Below are 22,627 nucleotides of genomic sequence, written 5' to 3'. Positions count from 1 at the left end.
ACAATATTGTTCAGTTCCAAGCATGGTAAAGTCTTTTGTCCCAGCTGTCAAGAATTGTATTACTGCCCTCAAGCATCAAAGATTTTTAAAAGAAGTATGGGGTTGCTATGGTTTATTTGGTTTGCAATTACTGAGCCTTTGCTGCAGGTTTATAATATTTTCTCTATAATCATAAGGCTTACAGATTTCTATTTAAAAAAGGATGGAAATAAAACTTTTCATCCAATAATAGGACTGAAGGATTTAAAACTTCCTGAGTAAAAAACCCATAATATAGTTTTTCTCTTTGAGAAAAAAATATCTGTGTTAATGTAAAATCTATGATATCTTAATCAAATATTGAGGATTGATTTGGAGGAATGTTTTCAGCACACAGGCATTTTCTTCAGCATTTGTTTCTTATTATTTTCTGAGAAGAGGAAAATGGACAGCAGCTTATATATTTTGCCTACAGATAGAATTTTCCAGATATCCAGAAATCACACTGCTGATCTAGAATACAGTGTATTATTGTTGATAATGATATTTTTTCTACTCAAGAAGAGAATGCTGTTTAGAGATGCATGAAATAGTCCCATAAATCATCTGTATACCACTTTGGATTGCCACTAAATAAAAATATTATATAAATCTGCAGTGTTGATGTTTTCTGTTAGGAAAAGTAGTCAGTAGGTTACTGAAGGAGTTTTTGCTTAAACTAGCTGGGCATTATTTATTCTGAATAATTCCAGAGGAAATTGTGGTTTTCAATCACTTGGTTATCAATCATGGTTAGAAATTCTGAGTTCTTCTTTTGTTCTTATTTCATAGTTTATATAATCTTAGATATGACCAATGTGATGCTCTAATGTGATCTAAAATAAAGTGATGTAATGCTTCCTTAATTTCCTACTTCTTTGAAATGCAGAAGAAGCTTAGGGGAAAAATGAGGAACCCACTATTGATCAAGTGATTTCCAGTGAGAAACAATCCTGCGTAATCCTTATAAAATTGCCACAGTAAATTACTACCTTCATGTTTCAAGACTGAGCTCTACTTCTAGACTGACTGTGATAAATTGTCACCAATTTGTTGCCTCTTCTTTAACCAATGCTTATGGTATGGAAAACCAACTGTATTCCCCATGAAGATACTTACAAACTGTGGTGCATTGATACAAAATGTAATCTCTGTAATGCCTATACAAGGAAATGCACACAGTGCTAGTCTAGCAACTATTGGAGAAGGACAGGAAATATCTTTAGAACTACAATGGTCCGGAAAATGACAAGCCTACTGAAAATATCAACTATTCCAACAGAGATGTTCACAGCAGCTCTAGCATGAATCCTGCCCTGTTCATTCTGTTGAGAAAAAACACCCTGGGGGCTGTAGAAGTCTTTGTTTTCACACCCTGCAGACTGTTCTGAGACCTGCTGTATCTTTTAAGTACATTGATGTTATCATGTCAAGCTGTGACTGAAACATTTGCTATTAAGGCTGAGCTAACACTATGATACAATAGATCTTTTCCATTTCTAGTTTCTCTGTGTGTCCCTGTAGGCTGGAACTTTGCAACGAGGGCACTAAAATGGCAAACAGGCCTTGAGGAATATGTAGCTACAGTGCATTGCAAGTCCTGCAAACCAGTCCTTCTTTTAATGCATAATTAAATTGTGGAATTCATTGCCATGAGATGTTATGGAGGCCAAAAGCATAAGTAGATTTAAAACAAAGTAGAAAAGCATCCCAAAAACCAATACTGAAGTTAAAGTTCATGTGTAGTTAATAAACACAGCAGCTGGGATGTAACTTGTAGGAAGAACAAGTGGTTTAGGAAGTTTGTAAGTCACTCACTGCTGGAAAGCAGATGTTATCATTTGGTACATTTTTGTTATCTTTGGTACATTTGGTTATCTTGATCCTGTAAAGATCTACTGACATTCATTGGTCAAAGTGTCAAACACCCATTCAGCAGCATTTCAGCACTTGCAAGGACCAGCAGTGTGGCTCAGAACCATCCAAACAGGCCAAGAAGAAATGGGCATCAGGTCAGCATGGAAGCAAGCACAAGCCTGTATTGCCCATTGATTTTTTTCTTCCATCTATCAGGCATTTCTCAGTGCACCACAGAAAGCATCTCAGAATGCATATATCTGGAAGCAAAGCATTTTCAACCTGTTCAGAAATGTTACAAGCCTAATGTTTCAATGGTCCTCTCTGCAAGGAGACTGTAATTCAGATTGAAGCAGAAATAACTGGTTGCATGGATACAGCTACTGAGCTGTGTCAGTCACCACAGAAATGGCAGAAGCTGTTGCTGTCCTTTCTTTCCGAGTTCACTTGCCTCAGGAGCTCAGTTGTGGAATGGCCTTTGTGGGCACTCCTAATCTACTCCTGCACAAAGTCAGCTAGCATCGTTTAACCTATTGTTTAATGTATTTTGAGCTAATCTTGCCTGACCTTTTGCTGAAGAAAATAAGAAACACTTGTATGAGCCTTTCTGCCAGCTCTACTCTGATGGCAGTGCCCTCCAGCAGAAAAAAAGTCGTGTCTATAACTTCCACCGATGTTTTCACAAAAGTTATGTTAAATAACTCCATTGCTCAGTAAGGACTCACTGTCTGCACAGGCAAGGTATAGTGGAGAAGAATGTGGATTTTTTCCTTTTAATCCCTAAATTAGAAATGCAGCTAGGTCCCACACAAACTGACTAGGATGCTTAGACTATGGAATTCAGGATTGGAGTTTTTATTACTTGGTTCTGCACAAGAAATAAAGACTGCAGGCTGTGTTACAGTCTTCTGATTAAGTTGGTAGAGCTAGAAATCACATATGCCATCTCTGTACAGAAAGATCATCCCACCAAGACTTCTGCTGAAAAACTGTTCCAGAACCTAATTCTTCTGATAATTAGAAATGTTTTAAATTTCAACCCTAAATTTATTCATAGCTCTTCTCCCTCTTTGATGATTGCCATCTCACTGCCTGTGTTCTTATAGGCATCAATCATAATATTAGAAAGGACTTTATTTCAAACTTGTTTACTTTTAATAGCACAGAGTTGCTTTAAAAGGACATAGGGCTTTCACATTAACAATCCTTTCCTCTCCAGTAATCAGCATTCATAAGAATAGAACAATGTGAAAACACAGATTTTTTTAAATAGGTATTTTATATATTCTTCGGATATTTTATAACATGCCCTAAAACCCCCAAAAGATAGCACCTTCTTTTATTTGCTATAAAACGGGATTTAAAATGTCTGGATTTGTAAAATACAAAACCAAAATAGCAAAGAACCTTATAGAAGAATAGTCTGCTGTCTGTGCAATTGCCTTTACAGCTGTATTTGTTATTTTATATGAATACTGAATTGAGAAGAGCTAATGTGCCAAGAAAAATGTAATATGCAAAATGCCTGATTTCTATAAAGCAATTACTTCTTTAAGAAAAATAGATTTTAAAATATTTCTTTCCTCAGCCTCTATCTCTTTGTTTCAACTCTAGTGCAAGACCTTCAATTCAAAGAGTGCATCATATGAGGGATATCTCCACACATACACACGCAAACAGCTCAATACCATAAAGCCTCTGATAAAAACCTCCTAGTTCACTTTCAGCACTTATGCATCTAAAAACTGGAAATTAAATTAAGAAAAAGAACCAAAATCTATGAAGACTTCAATGATGCTTAAGGAACACCCCTTCCTCTCCTCCTTCCATACACAGCATGGAGATCACCAGTCCCAAAATAAGCAGCTGGCTTTTCAATCTTAGGTCTCAGGTACTGATCCAAAGGCAACTCTAATTTGCTCTCTCTCCTGTCTTCCTAGCTAGGATCTAGTGGTTTTTTCACCTCATCTACCTTATAATAAAGATATGTTTGAGCTTATTTAAATAAGAATTCCACTCCAAGTAGAACTGTTCCTTTGGAAGATTTACAGCATTGGGATCAATAGACATATTCATGTATTACACAAAAAATGGTAAAAGCAATTGTTCACAAGATCTAAAAAGAAATCTGTCTTAATATCTTGAGCAGGACATGAAAAAGGTAGGGAAGATACATAGAGGACAATTGAAATTATTAAAGGGATTAAATGGAGAGGCTGTTTTAGGAGATCAGACTCAAAAATTTTCAGCTAGGAGAAGGCAGTGGTGAGACTTGTTCAAGCTTTATGAAATCATGAAGGTGGCTATAAGGAGGAATATTTTTCATCAAATTTCAGAGTTTGGCTCATTCCGTGGAATTAAATTAAAACAGATAAAAAGAACACATTACAGTGGCTAGTGCATTTTTGGACTTGCTGCCAAAGGAGGTTGTGGAAGCAGACTCCAGCAATAGGTTCAAACAGGAACTGGATAAGTTCATGTCCAAGTCCAAAAGAAGGACAGTGAAAGGACTAGGCAAGGATTTATCTCTGTAAGAGCCACAGAAGCTAGGATAGTACAAAGAAAAGAGTTTGAAGAAGGTGGCAAAGCTTGTGTGCATTCTGTAAATAGTTTCTCCCACTGCTGCTGTTTCTACTTGCTTTTCTGCTTCGAAAAAACAGAATTTTGTATCAGCAAAACACTGAAGACCCCCAAGGGAGGGAGAGGGCTATAGGTAATGAAAACAAGGATGAAAAACAGACAACAACAAACAAATGACAGGAAGGGAAGAGTTGCAGCGCTGAAAATACAGAGCTAGGGAACTGGAGGAGGGCATGAAACAGAGAAACCCTGACACCACTCATCACTTCTTGAAGGCTAACCAAGGAGCCCAGTGATGCTCTGCCTGGAGATGTGGGAGGATGATGAAATGAATATACACAGGTTCCACTGTCATTAGGATCCCTCCATCCAGCTTCCTTCTTCTGGTGACACAAACAACCAACAGGGCCTGGAAGCTGTTGATGAGGAGATCCTGCAACTTGAAAGGGTCTTGGTTAGGGAGTATGTAAATAAAAAGTGCAGAGGGAAAAGCACAGCTGGAACTTCAATGAGCATTTCTAGAGGAGAGATGGTATTTGATTTACACTCAAAACACCTGATGTGTGCTAGGGTTTCTTGCCACCCTCTGAGAAAAAGAAAATATATATATATCTACAGTCCAACTCAGTGGGGCATTTTCTCCATTCATGGATGTCCTTGGGACATTTTTTTCCTCTCTGAGGGGTGTGAATTGTAAAGGCCTCCACGGGTGAAAGTCACTCTTGAGCTACTAATGCTGTTCAAAAAATGGTATGGCATATTTAGGACAAAGGGAATTTACAGAGAATTTGAAAATTTAGCTAATCCCAGGTTCAATTAAAATAGGGTAAACTATTTTAAAGAGAGAACTAAAAAATATGTGCAACATCTCCATAAAATTCTTATATTTTCATTAAAAGTCATTAAACTGACTGAACAGAAAATTTTGTTTTAAAGTACTATTTCATGTTCATTTTTTGCTGAAGTTACTTACCGGTTCAGAGAAGGCAATTCCAACACAGGTATTTCCCAGTGGTAAATGGTATTACTTACTTAATGGTATACCTTACTTAATATAATGCTCACTTTCAATGATAAATGAGTTTTTCACCATTATTTTTATAATGGAGGATCTATGAAGCATTTGTTATTGGTTTTCAGTTCAGAAACCTCTTTTATTATAGTGAGAACTTCATGAAATTAAGATTATGGGACATTGATTTTGGTTCTGAATAAAAAGAAATGAAAATGTTTCTAATAAATATCATCTATGTTGTCCATCTTCACTTCTAGCATCTTCTAAAAGTCAAATTTGCTGATGAATGAATGGCAACAATTCTAACATGATGCACAGAATTACATTACCAAATTTGTGCCATCACAAAAGAAAGGCACTTGTGGCAGAAGTCCTATTTTGTTACTCTTTTCTTAGAGTGTAGTTGAACAAAAACTGGATATGCTCAGACACTACACTGTAGATAGTTTCTTTCACAAATACCTTGGAAAATCATTCCAGCCAGTTTCACTGGACTGTAATGTAAGGGTCCCAAAGGATTTGCTGAAAACTAAGACTGCTAATTTTAATTCCTATGTTATCAGTAAAAACAACTGTTTCAAAACAGAGATACCAATATGTATCAGAGATCCTACTGAAAATTATATCAAGTAACTGAAGTAGATATAAATCTAGGCTGAAAGTGACACAATAGAAAATTTCCAAAAACAGGTGCAGATGGGATTGGAATGGGGGAAAGACTACACTTATTTTATTACACCCTAATCATGGAAGCATGGGAAACACTGAACTGGGAGGAGGGGAGGGCAGAGAGTGGGGAAAGAATTTTGTAGTTTCTCTCTAGGAAATCCAGGAAATATTTTTTTCCCCCTGGTTCCTGGACGACAGAACAAAAGGAAACAAATCAAAAAGAGTTTATCAGCTTCAATAATACTGGACATAGCCTCACTGTCCAGCATATTAACTACAAGAAGAATTTTGCTGGTTCTATTATGGGAGAGTTCAAATGAAGAGAAGTGTTGTGAGTCTCATTCCTTTCTTAAAGCTGGGATATGGGATGAAGATACATGGTGCTCAGAACTGAGCTTTAAGAGCAAAATACTGTATTGGAGACTATTCTGTACCATGTTTTCCACTTCCCCAAGCTCCTTAATTTATTATAATTACTGAAAAATTTAAGTTACAGCCCAGGCACTACAGGGTCTTGTAGACTGGAAATTGAAAGCTGAATTTTCTCAAAACACTTTTTTCATGCTGATATGGATGGTGCACAGATGCAATAGAGCTTTGGTTTATCTCGCTTCAAAGGCAAACAGTAGCAACTGAACCAGCAAATGGCCTTTGAGAGGCAGGTGAATTTGTGAGGTTTGTTGACCATCTTTTCATCTTTGTTATAAGAAATAAAAGAGGAATTACTACAATATCAGTCAGATGGCCAAAAGAGGACAAGAGACACTGAATGTGTGGCAATACCTGAAATTGTATATTAAACTATCTCATATTTGCTTGGCAATGAGAAAAAAATTTGCTGACATGCTTTCTCTTTCCTCCTCTCAGAGTGAAAACAGGATAAAAAACAAAGTAATGAAGCTGTGAGGAAATGATTAGTTTCTATGTGCTCCACTGCAAACACAGAGGATTTCATTTTTCTAGAAAAAAGGTGTTAAAGCATTTTCATGCTACATTTCAAACTCGGTAGTTCCAATTCACCAGCCTTCTGCACCAATTCTCAGGTCAATGTCATGAATTTCCATTTCAAAATAGCAGCCTGTTTTTCCACTATAATCCTTACTCACCCAGTCTTCCTTCCTTTGTTCCAGTTACTGTGGTAAGCAGAACAAAATACTTGTGTAACTTCCAGCACATGAATAATCCACCAAGGTCAGACCCCAGTACTGTCTCTTCCTTGTTACACTGTACCATGTCTTTTCATGTCTTCAAATTCATTTTATTACAAAGAAAAAAGCAGGCAAAAAGGATGATAAGGGTTTTTTTTTATTTGCATGTAGTAGAAACTACATTTTGAAGTCTCTTTTCTCCTGGGCACAAAGTTCAGAGGCAGCCTTGAAGCTCAGGACTCTGTTGGGATTCTATACCACTCTCTGCTTAATAAAGGAAATGCAAATATAAGTTCTCTTAACATCTAACTTTTGTTCTGTTCATCTGCATGTTTTCTTGCTACTGTTAGAAAAAAACCCAAACCTAACAGCATTGTTCTAATCATCCAGGCTGAATGCTTCGAAAAAGTAGACTTCATTTTGGGGAATCTTCCCTGTTAACCCTCCCCCAGCATTACTCTTGGCCTGTTCTGTAAGAATAAAAAAATAAATCTGTGAGGTTTGCTGTAGATAGATACTTAAGACAGACAGATAAGACCAGTAATGTCCTGATCCCCCCCCCCCCCCCCCAATACTAATGGTTTCACAAAAAGGTCTGGTCATTTGCTCCAAGTTTTTATATACAATATTGAAGAGCATAACAGAAGGAGTCTAAATAATGCCAAAATGCTCATGTAGGTTTCTTTCAATTGAGGACTGTTTCAAGAATTCTGACAATGCACATAAAGTGAATTAACATAAACATTATGTTACTTTCATTGTAATAATAGTAACAATTTAATGTAATCAGTGTGGTGATGGAGTAGTGAGTCATTGCTTTAGGAAAATGACCAAGGAGTCTGGAAAAGGCTAACAAACACTTGTAGTCAATGAAGATTGCCTGCCTTTAGTATACATCAGGAATTAATGAGACCTGTCTCCACTATTAGAATAGTAGACTGAGACACTCCACTTTCAAGACCTAGTTTGCACTGAGGCATTAGTTAGATCAATTCTACCTCACCAGACAGTTCAGTCTGGAGCAGTAAAGCACACTAGCGTTCAGCAAGCTGCTGTCAACCCCCTCCCTGGTAAATGAAACAGAAAAGGCCAGTGCTTCATTTGCACTGCTGTTCCACACCACATCACAGAGAGAGGCACAGACATTACTGCCACTGCAAGAGAGGGGGGAGTTATGGGGAAAAAAAGCCAAAAAAAAGAAAAGAAAAAGAAAAGCATAGTTCATGGCTGTTAATTAAGTTCAGTCACCTTGTGAAACCTACTTCTGGGGTGAGGTAATGCAGAGGATTCTCATTTGTACAATAGAATTTTCTCCTAACTCCTTCCTATGCAAGACTTGTTTTCCCCTGCTTCTTTGGGTCTGAATGACTAAGCTTTTCTACAGTCTTTTTTCAACAAAACCTTTTTGCTTCCGCCCAAAGAACAATTAGAATAACTAGCCCTTTGTATTTTAAGTTATTCATTAAAGTTAAATGGCTTTATCTTCAAGCTTGTCCTAGGGCAACTATTATAAGGTTAACGTTTTTATAGCAGTGAATTCAGATAAGTTTCTCAATTTTCCCTGAATCTGGTCAGACACAAATATGTATGACTATGCCCTTGCTATGGTTCACAATTGTTGCCTCAATACCTATTTTGATTTCCCAAAGCAGCACTGAACATCAAGGGGAAAAAGGTCAGAAGCCATGAAAGGCAGTTTCAGAAAAACATGAGTGAATCTCATCACTCTCTTTTTTTTTTTCTTGTAAAGACAGTGATCCTCAATACACTGTCTAGATACAACTGGGTTATTGTACTTAATACGGGGGTAGCAAAAAAACCACCAAAACCACACAGACCAAACCCCAAACATAGTAAATTCCCTACAGAGCAATCTTGTTTAGCAGAATCTTTACCCCAGCCACATATTCCCAACAGATCACCATCCCCAAATCTCTCCCAAATCTGGACTGTTCCTTGGAAATCTCACCTAGAAAGCAGATTATTTTCTTCTTTAGTTTCACTTTTCAAATTAGGCTCTTTGAATGCTTTGCTAAAGCTCCTTTTCAAAACAAAGATTATGTGAATCTCATATCTAAAAGGGACATTTACACAAATCCACTGAGTACAATTAGGCAAATTAAGACTTAAGCAACTTCTTGTATTCATTGCTATATGTAATTCTTTGCTTTGGCAGTATGAACCAAACATTGTTAGGTTTAATTACTCAAACCACTACAGAATCATTTTAAAACATGTTGTTGTCTCTTCCACAAGATGGAGTGCAGTGATAATATCTGAGGATTTTCAAATTGAATCAATATATCATGTCTCCCATATGCTGAAAAAACCCTTTAAAGACTTCATCCAACCACAGCAAGACAAATCAGAAGCCCCTATAAGGCACGTTAGTTGTGCCTGTTTCAGATGGGAGGAGTTCAGAATGCATCACAAAAAAACAAAGCCCACAGGTTCTTTTAGGTATCTTCTTTTGCATTCAAAATGAGCAGCAGAACTTAACAGTGATGAGAACTGAACTTTGATGGGATATAGCAACTGAAAAATAGTGCTCATACCCACTTGTAAAAGAAGATTTAAGAATAAAGAAATAATTTTATTCAATCAAGAATTTTGCAAAGACAGAAAGAATTGTTTTTTCTCTGCCTTGCAGTTCCCAGGCATAGCCTTGTGGGTGCAGGGCTGCCAAACTCAATCAAGAGTTGAACTCCTCAAAAATCAAAGCAGTATCAGTGGTTTGATTAGATGTAGCTGCTAGCATTCTGCTGGCATCCCATCAGCTGTGTGCTTAAGAGATCCATTTGGGAGAACGAGAAGCTTTCTTATTCTCTTCTTTAATGGTCTGAGTTCACTCTGTGCAGTTGCGATCTGATGTAGAGAGAGAGATGTGTTTAGCGGCAATCAGGTAAATGCACTTTGAATAGGGATTGTGAAAGACTCTTCCTTCAGACACCAAGCTCTGTAAGAGAATATAGTTTTAGTATCAATTTACATCCTTTCATAGCCATTTAATATGATATAGTGAGTCTGGGCATATGGCCTTACTCTTCTCAGAAAAAGTAGTCACCGTATCCCAGTTTGGAAGTGATATGGCTGCCAATGCCACATACTATGCAACATCAGCATTGCAACTACATCCTATTTGGAATATCCTCCTTATCAAGTTAGCTGCGTGGGCAATGAGGAGACATAACGGCTTGTCTTAGTCCTTAAAAATCAGCTGGAACAACTCCGTATAATAAAGTGACGCTTAGAGATATATTACTTTTCCTTTTATGTACACCGGGACTGCAGTAACACTAAGCGCATACCGTATTTATGTCTCTGCCTGGCAGGAGGCTTGGCGCTCCTTCGCATTTGTTAATCCTGCTCCTCAGCATCTTTTACCTGGATTTCTAAGGAGACGCCTCCAACTTTATAGGAGCAGCCTGCTCGGCGCTGGGAGGTGAGAAAGGACACGGGAGGGTTGCGGGTCTGCTGAGCCCAGCCCGCGCCGCCCGCGGGAGCGGGGCACGGGGGTGGCGCGGCCGCTCCGCCGGGAAGCGCCCACGGCCGCCGGGGGCGGCGGGTGCCGCTCGGCCGGAGCGTGCGCGCGCCCCCGGGAGGCGGAGCCGCGGCGCGGGCGGGGCTCGGCGGCTCTGCGGCGGCGGCAGCGGGCGGGACGGGCGGCGCGGGGCGCGCTGCCGGCGGGCGGGACGGACGGAGGGAAGGGAGGGAGGCGCTGGCTCGCCTGCCTGGTCTTCGGTCCGCGGTTCCGCGGCGCTGCCCGGGCAGCAGAGCCGCCGCCGAAGCAAATGGGGAGGCGGCACTGAGCGGGCTGCCCTCCGCGGGAGTCGGCATCCGAGGGCAGCGGCGCGGCGGGCGAGCAATGCCCCTCACTTCTCTGCTTGCGCTGCCCTTCCTCCTCCCGCTCCCGGCTCTGAAGCTTTTGTTTTCCCCGACCGCTGTGATGGCAGGAAACTTCCCGGAGGGATGGGCTCAGGCCGGGCTTGTGCTGCGCCGGGCTCCGCAGGGCTCCGGCCACACCGTGAGGTGAGGCGAGGCGAGCGGCGGTGTCGCGCCGCGGCCACGGCAGTTGGGACCGGCTGCTGCTGTGGCCGGCCGAGGGGCGGCGGGACGGGCGGCGGGAGCGGGGAGAGACTTGCCCTGGGGACCCACGGCTGTGCCGCTTCCCCCGGCTGCGGTCTCAGCGTCGGGAAGGCGTTCTAGCCCCGGGCATCCGTGCCCGTGGTCCGGGACTGCTTGGGGATCGGCGCCCCGAGGAGGCTGCGTGGGCACCGGGAGCCGGGCGCCTCTTCTCCCGGCGGTGCCGCCGGAACCGTCGGCTGGCAGTGGGGGCGGGAGCGCTGCCGGAGCCGGGTGGGCGCGCTCGGCCGCGTCTCGGGGCCCGTGGAGCCGCCTGTGGGGGCTTCGTCCTCCTCCGGCAGCGGTGGGGCCGGGCGCGGGGGCGGCGGGCGGGGGCCGCGCTTCCGGCCGGGGTTCCGTCCCGGGAGCTGGCCTGGCTCCCACCGGCTGCCGGGACACTGCTTAGAGAGGCACGGGGGAGCTCTCTGCTCGCTGTCACCTGCTCGTCAGGCTGCTGCTGCTGCTTCTGCTCAACTCTCCAACCTGTCGGTGTAGGTGCCGTGTGTGCGTGCCGCTCCTGGAAAAAATAAATAGAAACATCTCGCTTGGTTTTGATTGTTTTTAATCTACTTAAAAGAGTATGTAATTTTTGTTTGCGTGTGCCGCATGGTTTTCTAGGCTTGTTTTGTAAAAGTCAAATGATACACTGCAGCCTAGTGTATGTATATGTGTATATATATATAACAATTCATATGATAAAGTTTTTCTTGTAAATGAACAAAAACATTTTTCCAAGGAAACAGTTCATTTGCAGAAAGATACAGGTAACATAGGAATTTTTAATGATCAGAGCTAGGCAAAGTGAAAAAGTGAGATCCGTGCCCAAGAAGGTTGTTAAACAAAATTGTTTGTCCTTACTGAAATGGGTAATGAATGCTTAAGCAGTGGCAAATGGGTTTTGCATATTGCATTTTCTGTGGGACATATTGCACGTTCTAACATTAGAGCAAAGGCGTCAGAGGCATCAGATTATGAAAAGGGCAGTTTTAAATAGACCATTTCAAGTGAACTGAAAATGTAAAGAAATGTGAAAGAGATTTGTTTAACGATTAGTTACACAGAATAGCTGTGTATTGTCAATTGTCAAATATGGGTTTTTTTGTTCTTTTTGCACAGTTATCTGTTGTGAAAATGTATTTGCCTATGTTGCTGTAGCTCCAGCATAACAATATAGACCCACTAGTATTGCATTCTTGGTCTACAGAAGCAAATTTGGTAATGATTAGTAATTAGAAGAAGAATAATTTCTAAATAACTTCCCTTTGAAATATCTACTGCCAAATCATCAGCACTCTAAAGTATGTTCTCTTAGCTGTTCTACCTTTCTTTTTTATTAGAGAGTAGCCATCCTGTAAGAATGTATCCTAAATGTATAAAACTTTTTTTTTTTTCAAGCGAGAAAATAAATGAGACTCAGGAAATTAGTAGTTCATATGCAGTGTCTGCCTACTCAGAGGAAACAGAAAGAAGGCATGATGAACTCTATGAGTTTCTAATTTTCTTCTTGTGCGCTACAATGCGTAGGTGACTTTTGTCAGGTGCTGCTGATCAGGCATTGCTTGTGTGCTTCATCATTGCATTTGCCACTTTTATTCCTCTAGGCATAATAAGAGATAAAGCTTGGAGAGGCTGTGATCACTTCTCTGTAGTTAATGAAATGCACCCAAGACCATTTTCTGGTTCTGAAGCTAAGTGCTGTGGGTTAGCCCTTGTCAATGCTGTTTAACTCTCTTGCCTTCCAGAACAGGAAATTTGCATGGGAGACCTGTAGCTGGCTTATGTTACAAAGATGCTGTGCTGGTGTGTGGCAGCTCAGCAGTCTGTGTGACAGTGAATTCCATTTCCAGGGAAAGATTCCTGGCATTGCTTGGTTTACTGGTGTGGACATAGTCTATCTGTAATGTAGTCTATCTGCAGGTACCCTCCCTTAACTCTGTACTCAATTGTAGTGATCTAATTTCCCTGCATTTAAGATCTCTGGCACTATAAAATGCTGCTTTTCATAGTCATCTGCTTAGAAGTGCCAGGGCTGCTTTCTTCCTTTTTTCTCTGCTTGTGCATGTGGGTGAAGAGGGAGTAGGTGAAGGTTTGGTGGTTTTCTCACTTGTCCATAAGGGAGAGCTGAAGAGGACCAGGAAGAGGCTTATGTGACTTGTTCTGGTTGTCTGGGAATGTGCTCCCAAGGGCAGTGCATGTCCTTAAGCAGTCCTGATGGCTAGATGTGAAGGTCCGTGGCCTGCAGTCAGGTGGACTTCCATAATTATTTTGTTACAAGTAGCAAGTTGGGCAGAGCAAGTTGGTTTTTTTGGTTTTTTTTCAATGCTTCAAAGGATGTCAGACTTAGTTGTTAAAAATAAGGTGAGGCAAGAGGAAGTATAGCTATCATCTAAGAAATCCTACTTGTATCTAGAAGTAGAGTTTCAGGTAGAAAATTGTCAGGTTGCGCTGCCTCTCATAGACATATAAAATACTTTAATAGAACGGTGTACTTTTTATCTCTGTAATTTGCTGGCAATTTTTATTTTGCTAACCTAGCTAGTAGCACAGTTTGAACTTGAATAGGAAAGTTGTTTAACCATCTCATTTCCAGCTGGGGATAATACCTAGACACTTGCGTAAATCTGAAGTATATGATGGGACTGGGTTAATGCTCTAAAGTGCTTTCCCAAACAGGCAGCTTGGCCTGTGTAAAAGCAAATTCGGTTTTACCAGACCAAAAGTCTGGTTTGGTAAGGTGGATTTACACTAAAACATGTGTTGGAGGTATCTGAGGAGTCCCTTTGGTTTGAATGGCACTTTAAGAAATCTCTTGCATAACTGTAACCTAATTTACCTCAATCTAGATGTTTATTATACACAAGCTGTGTTTAAAAGAATATTATTGAGACCACATATGCACAGAAGAGTTTGGAAATTTAAAGCTTTGAAGTAATGATGATGTGGCCTGTGGGAACTGTGCCTTGTATTATCTAAGACCAAATTTTTTTTCAGAACGCTTTGCATCTCAAATAAGACAACCAAAATTAGTGACTGATTATGACTTTTGTATCTCTCCTGGATTTTCTCCTCCTTGTAGTTCCTAAAGCAAGGCTTGAATCATGTTGATTAAATGTGACATGGTGATGTACAATAATTGTGGAGAAAGCAAGGTTTTGAACACTTGTTCATCTTGGTAAGCAATGCACCTTCTGAAAGAAGATGGATTCTGTGTGGATAAGTAGTATTTAGTCACATAGTTAAAGTCTATGTCAAAGGGTTTAATTGAAGTCACAGGATTTAACTGCTACTTTTCAAGTCTTCAGAGCTTGACTTTCAAACCTTAATTTTTTTTAACATAGTTTTTGGGCGTGTAATTTTCTCAGTGATTTTTTTTTTTTACGCCTAAAAGAAATAGAAGCAAAAGGTGTATTTTTTTCTGGGATATTTTTGATCATTTCTGATGTCGTTAGCCGAGTGAAAACCTCTAAATGCCAGCTTAGGCTGTAACTGCCTAAAATGTAGTAGTAGGTCATGATCCATCGGTGGTTTGACAATAAAGAGATATAGCACCATTATACATCAGCTATGAAATAACCCCCATTACCCCCTATTTTTTTATGTAGCACAATATAGCTGACTTGAAGCGTTGGTGCACAGTTCTCATTCTGTTTGCCACAGGGTGATGCTGTCTGGTGACTTTACAGTTGTTTTCCCTGCAATATTTTACTTACCTGTTTCTTCCTGCTGCTTTCTACATTTTCCTGCCAAATCATTTTCTTGGTTGATTTAATAAATAATTTGTAGTTGTTAGTCACTTCTTTTGGCCAGTGTGACTATTTTGTCCTAATCTAGTGTGCAGCCCTATGGTTGCATGGGTCAACTGGCCAACCAGATCAGGTCTAAAAAGCGAAGGGGAAACTGGCTCTCAGATCCAATGCTTGGATTTTTCAGGCTGTAGTGAAGACATAATTGCTGTTCTAACCTGGGTGAACTGAGGCTGGGACACAGAATGACAGAATAACTGAGATTGGAAGAGACCTCTGGAGGTCATGTAGGCCACTGCTCTGCTCAGAGCTGAGTCAGGTTGAAAGTTAGATGAGGTTGCTCAGGGTCATGTCCACTTGAGTTTTTAATATCACAAAAGATGGAAATTACACAGTATGTGTGAGTAACCTGTTCCAGTGTTTGACCATTGTCACTATGAATTTTTTTCCCTATGGCCTATTTCAAGTTACCATTCTGTAGCTTGTGTCAATTTTCCTGGTCCTTTTCTGAAGAAAGGAAGAATTCCTTCCTCCAAGAAGAATGAGGTTCATGTGCTCTTAAAAGCAGCAGATATTTTTCTAACGTTTTTCTAATGCTTAATAGGACTTTCTGTTAAAAATATAGATAACTTTTGCCAAGTACATAAAAACCAATTCTTTTCCAGCCATGGTTGCACACCTTATTCAGTAGCAGGCTGGACAAATCAGTTGGATTACTTTTTTGTATGGGGGAAAAATAAAATTCTTTTGCTAATCTTTCTTTTTGAGACAGATGTTTGAATTTTCTCCTTTCTCACACATGGTCATTCATTGTATTTTCCATCAGGTGACTGCCTCATTGTGTGTGGTGAATAGATGCTGATGGTTTAGGAGGTAAATCTAAGTCTTCAAGCTGGGCTTATGAAAGCCAGCTATGTCATCCTGTAATTTTTTTTTCCCCACCTTGTTAGGTGTATGGACCCCCTGCATGGGAAATTTGAACCCACTGACTACAGGTTACTTTTGAGGGCTCTGTTAGAAATGATGTGCAGAGTACTACACTCACATTGAGGTAGTCTCAGCTCACCTTTCAGGCACTGTCAGTGGGGAGAAAAATAAGCCTGTTGAGAAAGTAGTTTTATTCTACCTATGGCTGTATTATTTGCTCAGTGTCTCTCTGCTTTGTATCATTACAGTCTCAATGGATCTTAGCATTTCTATCCAGCTTTCAGGACAGCTACATTTAGGCAAGGTCAATCCTTAGTGAGCACCTTTCCAGTCCTTTATTTTCTTGTCATTGTTCAGTATATGATCACATGTCTTATTTGCAGCCTATTCTGAATGCTTAATAATTAACTTCAGCGTGTATTTCTTTTGTGCTGATGTTCATGTCTATATCTCAGTTCTTCAGGGAAAGTTAAATTATCTTCATTACCCTACTGTCTTGTGCAAGTTATCCTCCATTTTAAAAAGGCAAAAAAGTGATGGGGTGAGGGCAGAAAATTTCACAAACAAGAGGTGTTCAGTTTTGATTGCTGTGAGCACAAGAGAAAAACCATGCAACAAAGCAGAGAAAAAAGTGTGTATTTCTAATGCAAATCGTAAAATAATAATCCTGTCTTTCTAAAGCTGTCTTGGAACTTCAAAACCTGATACTACTTAGAAGTGGTTATTGCTGCTAGTTTTCCACATCAGTAGTGTAATTCGTAAAATAATCCCTTTCAAAGGATTGTACAAGGTTCATTTTCTATAATGATAGAAAGAGACTGATACCTTGTGAAAAATAGAGATGACTTTTTTTGTCAAAGACTTGAAATGTAATTTGAAAACACATTATAAATCTTAAGTCCTTATTTTCAGTAAATAATACTTCAACAAGCCTTTTATTGCTTGATTTTGACTCTTCTGTCAGTTGTCACTTCTGAATTTTCTCTAGACCATTTTCTTGAATCTTATGTGAGACTTGTGAGTGTGTTTAAAAGTATTGAACAGAATATACATGTATTTTGACAACTAACTGTATATGCAAATGCTTTTGCATATATAAATTCCAAAGTGCAGATAATGATTTAAAATTCATATCCAGATTTCCTGTGCTTCATCCTATTACCAAAATGGCTTTAAGAACCAAGGTAAATCTTCAAACAAAAATCTAAACTTCCCACATCTAGCCAAAGACACGTTATGAAACTTAGAAGAAATGTGTGTGCTATATTTGTACTTTCATTCTCTTAACAATGCACACATGCCCACTAGTACCCCAGACCGTCATATGTTTGAGTACTCTGGGAAAATCATGTGGCCTGGAAAGGAACTACCTTTTTATTTTTGAAGCAAAATCAGCTGAATTGCAGTGAGGCCTCCCACCACATGCCTTATTTCTGGTTTGAAGGGTTGTGAGTTGGTAGAGCTGAGAAAAGCTAATTCTATCCTTTACATGACTGAATTCATTCAGCATGTCTGCTCTAGTTCCAAGTGTGTCACTTATGATAAGGAGGTGACATTTAAAAGAAATTTGGCAATATTTAATAATGACTCATAAAGGTATATTGAGAGAATTTATAACAGGGAGAAGTTGTACTATGCATTACCTATACTGGGACATCTGCATCTGCCATCAGAAATTGCCATTGCATTTATTATGCCAATAGGGATGGGGTTGAGTGCATTTGCTGACTGAAGTTAGGAGTATTTTCCCTCCCCATTCCCTTCATTTTGATAAGAAGGCAATTTCCAAATGCATTCATCTTTTCTGGAGATATCAAATCAAAGCATGAAATCTCAGGTAACAGCACTTATGCTGTTAAACTGTTAGATCCAAATGAACTGGATTAAGTGTGTGTTTTCAAGGCTGCCACAAATGATAGACTTGAGAAAGCATCTTCATGGTACACTGCCAATATGGTGATGTACTTCAAGCTATTATCAGCAAGACTGAAAATAAAATAGCCCTGGAACATTCTTTCTGGTTTTTGCACTGTTTGCAAAGTCTGTCTCTCCTCGTGGATATGTAGCTATTTGAATTAATAATCAGATTCTTTGTTTCTTGATGCCAGTATAAATGAGTGTGATTAGGCATTGGGTCAGAGACTAATCAATCGCTTTTGTGGTCCTGCAAGATTTCACACTTCTGAAATGATGAGAAAGATGGGTTATCTTAATTCTGTTACAGTGTTCGTGGGATCCTTGCAAGCTCCAGAGCACCCTGAGGATCCCAGCATCTTAACTGCAGGAAGGGGGGCCCTGGTGAATCACTCTTTTGGGAGGCTGGTGTCAGCTGTTGACAGGGCAATTTCTGTAGTTTGCTGAAACTACAGAATTGCAGAATGTAGCTATTAAGTATTATGTTGCTCTTACATGGAAGCATGAGTCAGATTTTCAGGCAGATGTGTGCAGACCATTATAGGTACCCAGAGGTGTTCATACTTCAGTACTGTTACAAAACAAGAGAAATAAATAGGTACGTGACATGATTTAGGTGAATTCACTTTCCAGAAATGCGTGTTCTGTCTGACTGCTGAGTTAGCTTGTGTGCTTACCTCAAAGCTGTGTTAAAATTAGGCGAGATCAGTCTCAGCCCTAATAGGAAGAAAAAGAGGAGGAGGATGATGTGTGTAAAACCAGATGCTGGTATGGAAACAGACTTCCATAAGGTCTGAGGTTGGGGCTTCATATTGATGAGCAGTTGCCAGTTTTGGCAGACATTGCCAAAAGGCCTGTTGGGTTCAATGCTCAACCTGCACAAATCTCTCTTTATTGCTATCAGCAGGTCAGGCAATGTGGACTTGCGTGCCACCACTGTACAGCCGAGTCACGCAAACTTTTACGGAACTGAAATGGTTCACTGCACGCCAGAGGTAGTCTGTGGATTAAAGACTGGCTTGCTGTTGATGAGTCTGAGATATAGGCAGGGCTGGTTCTATTCTGCATAACTAGATGTATAGAATATCCTTTGCAAAATTGAGGTTGCCAATTTCATGCAAAATGGTGTATTTTTAAGATACATTATTTGATTTTAAATTGTATCCATTCATTCTGGTTATAGAAGTCTGATGTTATCCAGTTTTGGGAAATTGCTGGTTACCCTCCAATTCTTCACTTGGATTTCCTGAATATTTTGAACTTGTTACTTTTACACTAATGTTTAAAGTTGTGGACTAGGTTTTTACTTTTCTTTGTATAGATGATGTTTAGAGTTTTAGATACAAAAAGTCGAAAATAAGTACTTTTAAGACAAATCGCTCTACTTTGTAGTGTGATCAACTTTCATCAGGGCGTTTTTGGCTGCCATTAATGACATTACATCCTAGGTCTTACAAATTACTTCTCTTTGAAAAGTCTTAAGAGAACTGATTGACCAGGTGCAGTTCTGAAAGCCTCTTCAGCTGGACATGGTGAAACAAAGATGAAACATTTTCATTTCTGAAACTCTTGGTGGAAGATACTCTCAGTATGGAACCAGCTTTTCAAACTAGAGCAGTGAGAATTTGCATGTGTGTTTTAAGGACACTACTGCCTTTTCAGATTCATTTATATGCTCAGTAATCACGATGGCTGTTTAAAATATAAATGGTTTTGAGCCTATTTCCGGTGTACAGGAGGATATGGTTTGAGAATTTAGCTTTCTGCAGACAGATGGATTACAGTGTTGCTAAGGAAACAGACTATAAATGAAGTGGCAACTGGGTGTCCCTAGAATATCAGACTGCTTGAAGCTGGTATTTTAAACTCATTTAGGTGGGTAGCTAGATGATGTGATGAGAAGTTAATTTCCTGTATTTTATGGTTCGTTAACTTTCATTGCTTTATTAGTATTTACAAAAGGTACCTTAACTTCCCACTCAAAACTACCTGGATCACTGAACAAAAAATGGCTATGGAAATTAGAAAATGGACAGAAGCTATACAGTGAAACAGGTTCTAAAATTGTCATTCAGGTATGTACAGGTGGTTGGTAGAATTTCCATTCTATGTGTTGTAAATTGAGATTAGACTGTTTCCAGTAAAACATGTTCTGGACAATGTGTCATTGTTCCAGCAGTGTTAAAACTTCTCAACATGCAGTGTTTCAACTATGATTTAGAGTAAGTACTTTTGAGAAAACTGTTTCTGGTCTTTTCTGCCAGGTAGACAACATAGGTCTTTGTGAAGATGGCATTAAGGCATTATAAAAAATTATAATTTTTCCCTCCATGACTGTCAAAACATGGCTTTTCCTCTATAATCACTCCTTTTCTGAGGGGCTTTGGAACTGAGGAAGTTTAATTGTCCTAGTGGCTGAGTTCTCCTGATGCCTTGAATCTTTTCTATAAGTCACTCTCTGTGTGCTGATTGTATGGTGGAAGGAGCAGTAGGACCCATGAGAAAGTTGTTGATAAAGAGATTTTTTTTTTTTCCTCCTGAGTTGAAAATACAGGAGAAGCATCACTTCTGATTTTGTGTGTTGGGTTTTGATGTCTTATTCTGAATAATGTTAATTTCAGCAGTATCATTGTGGTCTATAAAGAGATTTATGGAGAGCATAGAGGCAAGGGTTTAATTTTCTGATCTCATGGCAGATGTCATTGCACTTGTTTTCCTATAAATCATGCCCATAACTTTGAGTTGTTTCTAACTTTGGTGTGTTTCAGTGTTTTAGAAGGTTGATATGAGTCTCTTGGTCTGAATTTTTCAGCTATTACGAGTAGTTGTAATTGAATTAGAAGTTTTATGTTACACTTACGCTATTTAGAGTTATTCTGGGTGCAGGATGATAAATTCCATACAGTATTTTCTCAGGTTCAGTTTCATATCTAAGTAGAGACTGAATAATCTCCGTAACTGAAGAAACACTGCAAAATTCATTAGCTGAGCATACTTAAACAGCCTTTGGTTGAGTAGGGAAATGTATCTTTAGCTACCAAAGTGGAAGGCATCAGGAAATAATGGATTACACCTTTCTGGTAAGGTAATACTTCTCTTTGTAGGTTTGAGGGATGTTTTTATTTTTCAGTGGGTTTTTTTGGTTGGTTGGTATGTTCTTTCTGGGGATGTTTTTTCAGATTTTTATTTTTTAATTTCTCTACTTTTTAAAAGTAATGTGAAAATCCCTAACTTATTACTGAAGGAGCTTTTCCATAGAAAGAAACCTTTCCTAATTTTGCAGGTTGTGAACTCAGAACTGCTGTAACTATCTATGGAAGGCATTTGATTTGGTCTTCTGTTTGCTTAAAAGGTCCAAAGTAGCACAGAACTAATGAGCAGTACAAAATCCCTTCAATAAACTGCTAATTTATTTGTAAGAAGTAATAATAAGGTACTTCAAAAAATGGTTCCTAAAAAGGATTTGAATTCTTCAGTTGATGCACATATTTGTTTGCTTTGCATTTTTATAATTAAAAAAACCCCAAAAAATTGAAGTACTGATCTCTAGTATTACATGAAAGAAAAGTGTACTTTTAAAATCATCAGACTAGCTCATTTAAATGTTTTTGGCTTTCAAATGTTAATTGATTTTTTTTTTTTTTTCCCTCTTTGGGATGCATACTTCAAGCCCTGCTTGTTGGATCTGTACAGAAGTTCTTAGTGCCTGTGTTGCATAGGGTCTGAATGTCTGTAATACGTCATCTCACCGTAATAGTTGCTGTCTTTAAAGTTTTATTGCAGTTGTCTGACATGACCCAAAAATAACTCTGAAGCTATCAAATTAATTAGATGACACAGGTAACTGGCAATAATTTGATAGTTTGTTTATTCCCTATTTCTGTATTAGGAAAAATAAGTTACTATTGTAACATTTAGCTTATCTTTAATAGACTAATTTAGACTAAAAGCAAAGTATAGGGTAAATCTGGGGGAAAAAAAAATCAAAGGAACCTTATAACTGATTATTATTTTGTATTAAGCATTTTAGGTTTGTCTTTGGTTGAATAGAGATGATAATAAGTATTGGAAATAAATGCGCATGTGGACATGTGTGTATATGTTTGAGAAGAAAGGTTATAATATAAATAGGCATATAAAATAAATCTTTGCTTCGTTCTCAGATAAATATTACCATTGCAGCCTTTGAGCACTCTCAGAGCAGGATGCTGTGAAAGGTAGTCACCTCATTTAACTTCCTACCAGCACCTCTTCCATGTGAATAAATGCCAAGAAGTGAGATCTGTAACACCTGTATTGCAGCAGCAAGACTCCTGGGCAGGCACAGAACTTGGCTCTAGCATAACCTGAATCCCTGAGGGAAAAGCAGAAGCAGGGCTGATCACTTTGCTCTGGGAGCTAAATCAAATCCCAGGGACTTGTGGGCAGCACATTGTGTGAAGAGTGTACACATCTGGTCATTCTAATCACTTTTTCATTAACATCCCTATATCTTTTTATAGAGAGATGAATTTTTGTTAAAATAAATTTTGTTTCAAGAGACAGGTATATTTCTGTGGGAGACAGCTTAAATTCCACCAGTGTAGAGTGCCGCTGCTGGCATTACTATTTTTATAAGCTGAATTTTATAAGCC

General features: G+C 39.3%; 1 protein-coding gene and 1 long non-coding RNA gene across 2 annotated transcripts in view; one reads left to right on the top strand and one right to left on the bottom strand.

The window, feature by feature from the left end:
• Positions 1-7,426: 7,426 nt before the first annotated feature.
• Positions 7,427-10,870, bottom strand: LOC111925708 (uncharacterized). Its single transcript, XR_015283033.1, has 2 exons — positions 10,672-10,870; positions 7,427-10,243 (listed from the first exon to the last, which is right to left on the bottom strand). It is a non-coding gene; the product is annotated as an uncharacterized LOC111925708 (long non-coding RNA).
• Positions 10,871-10,960: 90 nt separating this feature from the next.
• Positions 10,961-22,627, top strand: part of LOC111925709 (uncharacterized) — a 28,418-nt gene continuing 16,751 nt past the window's right edge. The window contains exon 1 of the mRNA XM_086876574.1: positions 10,961-11,316. Coding sequence (XP_086732700.1) covers positions 11,153-11,316 — 164 coding nt within the window. The 5' untranslated portion in view covers positions 10,961-11,152. The remainder of the gene's footprint in view (positions 11,317-22,627) is intronic.

Source organism: Cyanistes caeruleus, chromosome 2, assembly GCF_971803275.1.
Source record: "Cyanistes caeruleus chromosome 2, bCyaCae1.hap1.1, whole genome shotgun sequence".
Taxonomy (NCBI): domain Eukaryota; kingdom Metazoa; phylum Chordata; class Aves; order Passeriformes; family Paridae; genus Cyanistes; species Cyanistes caeruleus.
Note: the sequence above shows the minus strand (reverse complement) of the source record. Positions and strands in the feature narration are given on the sequence as shown.